A 10027-nucleotide genomic window follows, 5' to 3' on the forward strand; every position below is an offset into this window, starting at 1 on the left:
GGTGCCAAGTCATCACCCACGTCACCTCTACTCATCAGCCAGGGCTGCCTCCTATCTGTCCTGTTGGGTGGCTAGAGTTCCCAGCCCCGGCTCTTCAGGTGAGTCCTTCCAGACCTGAGCAGTGGTGGTGGTGAGGGGGAGTGGAAAGAGGAGTGAAAAGGGGTGGGGAGTCAGGGTGAGGGGTGGGGCCTTGGGGGAAGAGGTGGGGCTTTGGGGGAATAGGCAGGGCAGAGGTGGGAGCTGGGAGGGCAGAGGCGGGGCAGGGGAGGTTCCAGCACTCCTACTGGAGTGTCTGGTATTTAAATATTACAAAGTTGGCAACCCTAGATGTGGTGCAAATTTAAACTGAGGCTGGAGGCCATGCTGACAGTCAATTAAGAGTGGTTTGGAGTTGGAAAAAAATGATCTAAAACCAGTCTGAAAGATGCAGGAACTCCCCTGGAAGCTGGATCACAGCTGATGTTTAGTATCAGCACAGCATAGACAGCCTCCCTCCCTCTTTCTAAAGAATTTCACAAGGAAAGATACCAAAGATAATACTGCCCTTTATAATAATACTACCCTTTAAAATAAAGGGCAACAAAAAAAGTTGTTTTGAATTAAGAAAACTATTTTAAGAGCTCCATTTATTCTGATCTGTTTTTCCCCTTACTTTTTGAATGTTATTTTTAGAGATGGGGAGAATGGCCGGCTGAGAGAGCATGAGCTGAACTAACTTGAAAGGTCGGCAAGATGTGTGGGGGCAGTGATTTGTGATATTCTTCGGCAAGCAGGGGAGCGAGGGGGAATGTCTCACTGAATGCATCCGATGAAGTGAGCTGTAGCTCAGGAAAGCTCATGCTCAAATAAATTGGTTAGTCTCTAAGGTGCCACAAGTACTCCTTTTCTTTTTGCGAATACAGACTAACACGGCTGCTACTCTGAAATCTGTTGCAGCCTGAGGTACATAACAACATGTCCTATTCTGGCAAATGCTAAAGCAACTCTTACTATCCAGAGGAGGAGAAAAAATATATCCATTCCCTTCTTGGGAGGTTAGCTTTTAGAGCTATGCAACAAATATGGGTATGAACGGTAGCAGCGGGATAAATTCTCTGTAATACCCCCCCCCCCCCAAGTAAATAAAAAGATATCAAAACATATAAGAAGTGTAAGAATGAAGAGGTTTCAGGTTGGCCCTAGAGAAAAGGCCTGGCCTGGATCGCTGGGCGGCGCTGCAGGCGGCCGGGAAGGTGGAGCGTGCCGTAGCCAGGCCGGGTTTTCGCTTAGCTCGCAGAAGGGGAAGGGCCGGAGTGGGCCAGGCCATTGGCTCCCCATGACTGTGTTTAGGGGAAGCAGCTGCTGCTGCACCGGGGGAAGAAGCCTGGCCCGTGCCGCGGGGCTGATCCCCCCCACTCTCAGGTGTAAGTATCGCACAGGCTCGGCCGAGGCACGGCGCTCGGGCCGCGGTGGGGGACGCTGAGGAAGGACAGCTCTGTAAGAGCGTGGTGGACTTCAGAGGCAAATCCTCCTTCCCGGGCGGGGGAAGACTCTGAGACTAGCCCACGGCTGTAAAGGGGTTGACCATCGGGGGTAGCAGCTGGGTCGGGACACGCCAGTAAACAAGACTCCCTTACTAGAGACACTCCCTCCCTTGAAGGAGACGGGAGCCCGGGCAAAACCCGCTGGGGATCCAAACGCACCGCACTCTGGGGGGGTGTCTGGGCTCGTGTCGTAAAGGCAGGCGGAAGAGCACGGTTAGACAGGTGGATTTGGCTGTGTGGCCTTTCTCGGTGAGCTGTCTAAGCCCCGACATACTTTTAAATGCCCCTGTGCGGAGAGGCCCTGCATCAGTGGAGGTTTTGTGCATTGGGGCCAGTTGTACGGAAGAATCACTTGAAGCCCGGGGGACTCGCTGCTTGGTGCCAATCCCCAGGGCTGGGGCTGGTTACGCGCAGTAACGAGCTGCTGCGGGGTTCGTGGCGTGGAGCGGTTTGATTGCCTGGGGCGGGGCGGGGCGGGGGGGGATAAGCAGGGGGCGAGCCCTGGGAAAGGGGAGCGGCTGCTTGGGTACGGGAGCAGCAGCCGGGTATTTGACTCATTGTGCCCTGGTTTAAGATGGTGGCTTCGCTTCCTCCCTGCCAGTGCCCATGTGACTTCTCCAGGCGGTGTCCACAGCAAGGAGCCGGAGGTCAGGCCATAGGAGGGGTGGGGTGAGCACGTCCCTCCCCCAACCCTGTGTTGTCTGCTTCTGCTCTTGCAGGGCCAGTAGCCGCGGCGGGAGGGGAAGGGGAGGCTTCCAGGGGAAGGTGGTGGGGGCTCAGCGGCGGGTGCTGGGTGCTGGGGAGTGCGGTGGGGGTCTGGGTGCAGCTAATTGGGGGTCAGTGGTGTGGGGGGCGCAGCGGGTGGGGCTCGTCAGGGTGGGGTTTGAGTGCAGGGAGCTCAGTGGGGGATGGTCTGGGTGCAGGGGTGGTGGGGTCTGCAGGCAGGGGGTCTTTGTGCCTGGGGCTCCAGATGCAGGGGTTGAGGTTCAGTGGGGTGGTGTTTGGGTAGTGGGGTTCTGAGTGTAGGGGGTGAGGCTTGGCGGGGGCATCTAGGTATGGGAGGTCCGATGCACGGGGGGTTTGGCGAATGGGGGAGCAGCTCCCTGCACAGTGACCCCTCCCCTTGTAGCTGAGGAGCGATGAGGGCAGGAAACGGGAGGATTCTGAGCTTTCTGCAGCTGGGGGAGGTTTGTGGGGGTGAGTCTGCCACAGCCCCAGCAACTCCTTGCAGGGGAAGAGGAAGTTCCAGCCTCCAGCCCAGCTGATCCCAGCTCAGGGTAGGAGCCACTGGTTGAGGTGTCCCCAGCCCTGCGGTGATTTACCTCTCTGGCTGCTGTGGATGTCTGAGAAAACGTACCTGCGCAGCTAGGGAGTGGCGTGTGACTGCCCTTGCAGTTTCCCTGTCAGAAAGTCATATTTCTGCAGGGAAATAAAGAAATCTGTGCAGGACATGAAATCTGCACACGCGCAGTGGCGCAGAATTCCCTCAGGAGTATACGGCTCTGGTTGTTCTTCATTTCTGCCATGTTGCACGTTGGTGCGACCTTACCACTGACGACGATGTGATTATTTGTGTGCATTTAATTTTTCCTGTTATGAATTGTGTGGTGATATCAAAACATATAGCCAACACATTTATTGCAAAACTGAGTGTATGCGTCAGTTTTACGTACAGGTGCAAATGATGCCTTGGGAGACTGGGAATCAATAAAAAAGTCGGATTATTTTAACGTAAACTCTGGAGTGCTGTTGTGAAGTGTCTGGGTTTTGTGATATGCAGCACTGAAGAACTGTTTTTTCAGATATGGCCGGAGGAAGCATCAGGCTAAAGGGGCAGCAGGAAAGAAGACTCATTTAGAAATGAAAAGAGAACATTGAGAGTGATGTGAGGAGATTAAATTTGATTTGATAGGCAATAGGGAGCCGATGAAGGTACTTCAGGAGTTTCTAAATGCTGTCTTAGTGATGGGAGAGAGAGATTGTTTTGCTATTTTCTTTATTTTTTGTGATTAACTGCCTGAAGAGATTGAGTTGGTCATGTGAATCATAGAATATCAGGGTTGGAAGGGACCTCAGGAGGTCATCTAGTCCAACCCCCTGCTCAAAGCAGGACCAATCCCCAACTAAACCATCCCAGCCAGGGCTTTGTCAAGCCTGACCTTAAAAATATCTAAGGAAGGAGATTCCACCGCCACCCTAGGTAACGTATTCCAGTGTTTCACCACCCTCCTAGTGAAAAAGTTTTTCATAATATCCAACCTAAACCTCCCCCATTGCAACTTGAGACCATTACTCCTCGTTCTGTCATCTGCTACCATGTAGAACAGTCTAGATCCATCCTCTTTGGAACCCCCTTTCAGATAGTTGAAAGCAGCTATCAAATCCCCCCTCATTCTTCTCTTCCGCAGACTAAACAATCCTAGTTCCTCAGCCTCTCCTCATAAGTCATGTGTTCCAGTCCCCTAATCATTTTTGTTGCCCTTCGCTGGACTCTCTCCAATTTATCCACATCCTTCTTGTAGTGTGGGGCCCAAAACTGGACACAGTACTCCAGATGAGGCCTCACCAATGTCGAATACAGGGGAATGATCACGTCCCTCGATCTGCTGGCAATGCCCCTACTTATACATCCCAAAATGCCATTGGCCTTCTTGGCAACAAGGGCACACTGTTGACTCATATCCAGCTTCTCGTCCACTGTAACCCCTAGGTCCTTTTCTGCAGAACTGCTGCCTAGCCATTCGGTCCCTAGTCTATAGCGGTGCATTGGATTCTTCCGTCCTAAGTGCAGGACTCTGCACTTGTCCTTGTTGAACCTCATCAGATTTCTTTTGGCCCAATCCTCTAATTTGTCTAGGTCCCTCTGTATCCTATCCCTACCCTCCAGCGTATCTACCTCTCCTCCCAGTTTAGTGTCGTCTACAAACTTGCTGAGGGTGCAATCCACACCATCCTCCACACCATTAATGAAGATATTGAACAAAACCCTTGGGGCACTCCACTTGATACCGGCTGCCAATTAGACATGGAGCCATTGATCACTACACGTTGAGCCTGATGATCTAGCCAGCTTTCTATCTATCTTGTAGTCCATTCATCCAGCCCATACTTCTTTTAACTTGCTGGCAAGAATACTGTGGGAGACCGTGTCAAAAGCTTTGCTAAAGTCAAGGAATAACACAACCACTGCTTTCCCCTCATCCACAGAACCAGTTATCTCATCATAGAAGGCAATTAGGTTAGTCAGGCATGACTTGCCCTTGGTGAATCCATGCTGACTGTTCCTGATCACTTTCCTCTCCTCAGAGTGCTTCAAAATTGATTCCTTGTGAAGACGATGATGATGGATTGAATAAGCATTTTTGTGCTTGGAAGATTTTGGTGATATTGGGTAGAGAGAGTTGTAAGTAAGGTTTCAACTGCATATGGGTTTAAAGATTCCACAAATCTGGGCTCAGAACCTGCATTAGCAGATTCATATTCAGGGGAGTGCCTAGTTCCTGTGTCTGGTTCCAGCTGCCTCTGTCATCAACACCTGATTCTCTTCAACTAGTGTGCATCTAACCTGGTCTGAAAATGGTAGGGGGTATGTATGTGTATAACCCTATGGTAAATACAAAAACTACTTGCAATAATATATGATGCTCTGGTTTGTTTGATTTTTTTTTTCCAGAAGTCTTCCCATATTAAGTAACTGATCCTTTCCACACCGTGATGAAGTAGGTAAATAATATTATACCCATTATACTGATGGGGGGAGCGTGGGTTGGTGGGGAATGACATGCCCAATGCCACACAAATAATCTGTTATAGAGCCAATTTACCATACAGGAGTTCCTGGATCCTAGGCCTATAGTCAGTCCACTGTACTACACACCTTCTTGTAATCTGAAACTCTCTCTGTAATTAAAGGTCAGCCAGGCAACAGTCTTCTAGGTTTACTCGCTTAATTAGCAACAGTTCTACAGTGTAACTAGAGATAGGAGGTTGTCTGTCTTTAAAAATGGTAAAGCACAATGAGCTCCCAGTGTGCAGTATAAGCAATTAAAAATAATCATTAGAACTACAGTGTGTAAACTTAGGGAGAGGATGGAGCCTTAAGAGCACAATGCAGCTTGTATAAATCTGATTGTTTGAATAAGGTTAGAAGTGAGGGCTCAGTTTTTCAGAAGTGGTTGGGGGGGGATGTTGGACAGTTGAAGAACCCCAAATCGTGGAAGACACCTTTTTAAAGGCCTGGATTTTTCTGAAAACGCTAAGTACTCATTCGCAGAAAATCGGGCCCCATCAAATCATTAGTCACTTTTCTGAAGAGCTTGGCCAAGGTGTTACAGTTTCTAATGCCCAAGCTACATAACTATGGTAGTCATTGCACAAAATCCAGTGTAAAGCTCTGATGTATGGTATTGGAAAAGCCTCTTTCTATATTGTCTTTGTCATTGAACTTGTAGTAATGATCATCTCTCTTGCTTTCATCTGATAGAAATAATGTTGTCAACATGTCTGTGCCGTCATTGCTTTGTGAGAGAATCGCTGTGGCTAAGGAATTAATGAAGAGAGCAGAATCCCTTTCCAGATCACAGAAAGGAGGTATAGAAGGTGGAGCAAAGCTATGCAGCAAATTGAAGGCTGAGCTGAAATTCTTGCACAGGGTGGAGGCGGGGAAGGTGGCTATTAAGGAGTCCCATTTGCAGAGTACCAATCTCACACACCTCCGAGCCATAATTGAGTCAGCAGAGAACCTGGAGGAGGTCGTCAGTGTCCTTCATGTCTTTGCTTATGAAGACTGCTTTGGAGAAAAGCAAACGCTGGTGGTAGATGTTGTTGCAAATGGTGGCCACACTTGGGTGAAAGCAATTGGTCGAAAAGCTGAAGCTCTTCACAATATTTGGCTGGGCCGGGGCCAGTATGGCGACAAAAGCATCATTGAGCAGGCAGAGGACTTCCTGCAAGCAAGCCGTCAGCAACCAGTGCAATACAGCAACCCCCATATTATCTTTGCTTTTTATAATAGTGTGTCCAGTCCTATGGCAGAGAGGCTGAAAGAGATGGGCATATCTGTGCGGGGAGATGTAGTTGCTGTTAACTCTTTGGCAGAGCATTTGACTGAAGAGGGACACCTAAGTGCCAGCGAATCTGATGAAGAAAGCTCTGAGCTCCTGCAGGTGACCAGAGTAGACCGGGAGAATTTAGTAGCCAGCATTGCTTTTCCTACAGAGATCAAAGTAGATGTGTGCAATAGGGTTAACTTGGACATCACTACTTTAATTACATATGTCTCTTCCCTTAGCTATGGTGGCTGTCACTTTATCTTTAAGGAGAAAGTGTTAACGGAGCAGGCAGCACAGGAAAGGAAGGAGAGAGTCCTGCCTCAGTTGGAGGATTTCATGAAGGGCAAGGAGCTGTTCGCTTGTGAATCTGCAGTCAAAGATTTTCAGTCAATCTTAGAAACTCTAGGAGGACCTGGGGAGAAAGATCGAGCCATCTCTCTCATGAAAAGAATTAATGTGGTGCCAGACCAGCCCTCTGACCGTGCCTTAAGACTAGTGGCTAGTTCAAAAATCAATAGCCGCTCTCTAGCCATCTTTGGGACAGGAGACACTTTAAAAGCCATCACGATGACCGCAAACAGCGGTTTTGTTAGGGCAGCAGCTAACCAAGGGGTTAAGTTTAGCGTGCTTATCCATCAGCCAAGGGCACTGACCGAAAGCAAAGAGTCTGTTGCCACACCTTTACCAAAGAACTGCGCAGCCGATAGTGGGCTCTGACTAAGCCATCTAATTAATTACAGTCATTAAAATAACTGTTTAAACGTGCTGCAGTGGAGACAGTTCAAGAAAGAGAACTCTCAAAACAATAAATTTTTTCTTTTTGTGTGCCAGAGCCAGATACATGTGGTAACTTACCTTCAAATGAAAAATTCAAGAAAAGAAGAAAATCTGTACATCATTCAGAATAGTAATGTAATGGATAAAGAAATATAGGTGAAAACACGTAAATCCTCTGTATGTGGAATTTTTGGTCTTAACCAAATAGGGCGTACAGTAATTTATTCATTGAGATAACTGCATTTCAGTGGGAAATGTTAACTGTGTTCTACCTTATTAAAAAGTTCCGTTAGAAACTCAAGCCAAGCGTGCTTCTATTCTATCTGTGCGCTGTGACGTTCTCATCCCCTTTTGCGGGACTACGGTTTTTAAAAAGGATTGTTAAACCAACAGGGTAAGTAAAAGGGCAGTTTGATTTCTTTCATTTGGTGGATGAAGTGAACTACTGGAAAAACATACACCATGTTAAACATGTGCAGTACACTAAGGAATGATTGTACTATACCAGCTGATCACGTGTACAAATGCCAATGCCCAGATCCTCAAAGGTATTTGATTTCAATAGGAGTGAGGTGCCTAAATACCTTTTGAGCACCTGGGTCTAAGTCTTTCACTTCTTTTGGTTTTAAAAAGTGTATATCTGTCCGGAGTTTAGTACAAAAGACTGACGTAGGAGTTTTGGCTATAGCTTAACTTCCAGGGAAAAAATGAAACTCCAATTTCAGTTGGCATTTTCACTTTTTATTAATGTGCCAGGGCTTGCGTGGGGGTGCCTCTGGCAACCTGACACTGTAGCTGCACTGAGGAAATTCTCCCCCTTCTCCCTGTGGGCTGTTTACATTTCCTATATGCTGCTGAAGCAGGGGGCAGAATCTCTTCCAGTGTTCCACAGAATGTGATGTTGGTGTTCCAGCAGACAGAGCTCTCTTGTATTGAGCCACCCTGGAACCAATGTCCAAGCAGAGTGCTAAGGAGCACTCTATTGCTGAAGGTTCAGAGCCAGATTCTTGGATCCTGCTGTATTTCCTTTTGTTGTTCAGCAGCCCAAAGGGAGTAGAAATCTCCCTTAGGTCCCCTGTTGGGGGTGGGCGGGGAATAATGCTGATTTGGAGAAATAGGGTTAGTAGGTAGCTGCTGCTGATTACTCATTCCATAACAGCAGAGGCTGTTTCAGTGGTGGCTGATGCTGTCACTGTCCAGACACTGTAAAGTGGAGAATTTAAAAAATCCATTTTATTTATTCTTCTGTCATATCAAAAAGGGAACACTTATATAACTCATTTCAAATGTTAATATTGTTTAGATGTTTGTCACATCACAGCACTATCTGTCTATGATTAGTATTTTGTTCATCATGGAAAATGAACGAATGCCAGAGTGAAAAATGGAGTACTGAGCAATACATTTTATCAAGATGGCTAGAAAGTATCTGTTGAATATTTTGTACAGTTGTTGAAAAGGTATCTTTATCCATGCCACTTGTAGTTCAAATGAAGGGCATTCCTTTATGTTTGGCTCTCCAAGGGCAATGCTTGATACATTGTTGGGGGGGAAAGGGAATCTGCAACACTCACTTTACCTTTAGAGAAAGAAATATATGCAGACTACATGAGGGTGAAAAAAATGGGAAAGCATGTGACACATAGGTACTAGCTATGGATTTCTGGTCAACAGTTTGTCCTGCACCTTTGCAGTTAAACAGTGTTCAGTTACACCTGTTGCTTTTCCCTCTAATCAGTGAGGTAATTCTTGTAGTATAGACAAGGCCAGTGAAATTTGCATATGTTTGTGCTACTTACATATCTTCTGTGAAATGCTACTGTTCTATAAATAGGGAGTTAGAGAGAGGTCCTTTACATTCCTATTGTTGGGTGTCCCCATTCTGGAAGACAGGAGCAATTTTTCTTTCACCCTCCGATTATAGAAAGGGCAGCTCAAACCCCACTGAGTTTTCAGTAGAACATAGGAATAAGCATAGCAGTTCAGACCAGTGGACCATAACATCCTTTATCCAGTCAGTACCAGAATGTGCAAGACACCTCACAGTGAACAGTGTGTGAAATAAGCAGTCCATATGGGAAGTTTTTCTTAGCCCAGTCACACAGTGGCTAGCTTGTACAGGTGTATGAAGGTTTATCACTCTTCTGTTTTGTAATTTCCTGTCTGATATGGGTATGGTTGTTCTATATTAATATAACTGTAATTCTTCATTCAGGCTCAATAAGTTCTTGGCCTCAAGTATGTCATGTCAGTGAGTTGTGCAGCATAATTATTCATTCTGAGTTTAAAAATAAGATCCCTTTATTCGTTTTAAACTTGCTGCTTTTCAGTTTCATTGATTGTCCCCTGATTGATTTTTGTTGTGAGACCTGGTAAACAGGAGTGCACAACTTTGTGCCCTTCATTATTTTCGCCCTGAGAACTGGACTTCCCCACTTTTTCTCCCCAACCTATTTAGTCACCTCTAAAACAAAAATCCCTTCCCCTTGGGGGACCATTCACCCCATGCAATAGGATAATCATTCAGTCTGGACTGTGCTTTGCAGTTTGTTGTAGAGCTGGTCTGGCCGACCTTGTGTAATGTGTAGATCTTCTGTTTCCAGGCCTTAGTGTATGGTACCATCATGGGGTGGTTTTATCCATTTCAAACCAAAGCACTTTTCCCAATTTTTTTTT

The 10027-nt window shown here is 46.8% G+C and overlaps 1 protein-coding gene across 13 annotated transcripts; it reads left to right on the top strand.

The window, feature by feature from the left end:
• The first annotated feature begins 1271 nt into the window (after positions 1-1271).
• Positions 1272-7652, top strand: C2H7orf25 (chromosome 2 C7orf25 homolog). 13 transcript variants are annotated; one of them, XM_077810995.1, is made up of 4 exons: positions 1314-1403; positions 2098-2192; positions 5197-5246; positions 6007-7652. In XM_077810995.1, exon 4 carries the CDS (start codon positions 6023-6025, stop codon positions 7289-7291), a length of 1269 nt encoding a protein of 422 aa, XP_077667121.1. In that variant the 5' UTR covers positions 1314-1403; positions 2098-2192; positions 5197-5246; positions 6007-6022; the 3' UTR covers positions 7292-7652. The 13 variants fall into 13 exon arrangements, with proteins under 13 accessions (XP_077667112.1, XP_077667118.1, XP_077667114.1 ...); XM_077810990.1 differs by having other exon boundaries at positions 5197-5242; XM_077810994.1 differs by having other exon boundaries at positions 2098-2170.
• The last annotated feature ends 2375 nt before the right edge of the window (positions 7653-10027 follow it).

Source organism: Eretmochelys imbricata, chromosome 2 (genome assembly GCF_965152235.1).
Source record: "Eretmochelys imbricata isolate rEreImb1 chromosome 2, rEreImb1.hap1, whole genome shotgun sequence".
Classification (NCBI taxonomy): domain Eukaryota; kingdom Metazoa; phylum Chordata; order Testudines; family Cheloniidae; genus Eretmochelys; species Eretmochelys imbricata.

Coding starts and splice junctions, on each gene's coding strand:
- C2H7orf25 (XM_077810986.1), top strand. CDS start 1,316: ATGACTGTGTTTAGGGGAAGCAGCTGCTGCTGCACCGGGGGAAGAAGC. Junction 1,402..6,006: donor CTGATCCCCCCCACTCTCAG/GTGTAAGTATCG, acceptor TTCATCTGATAG/AAATAATGTTGTCAACATGT.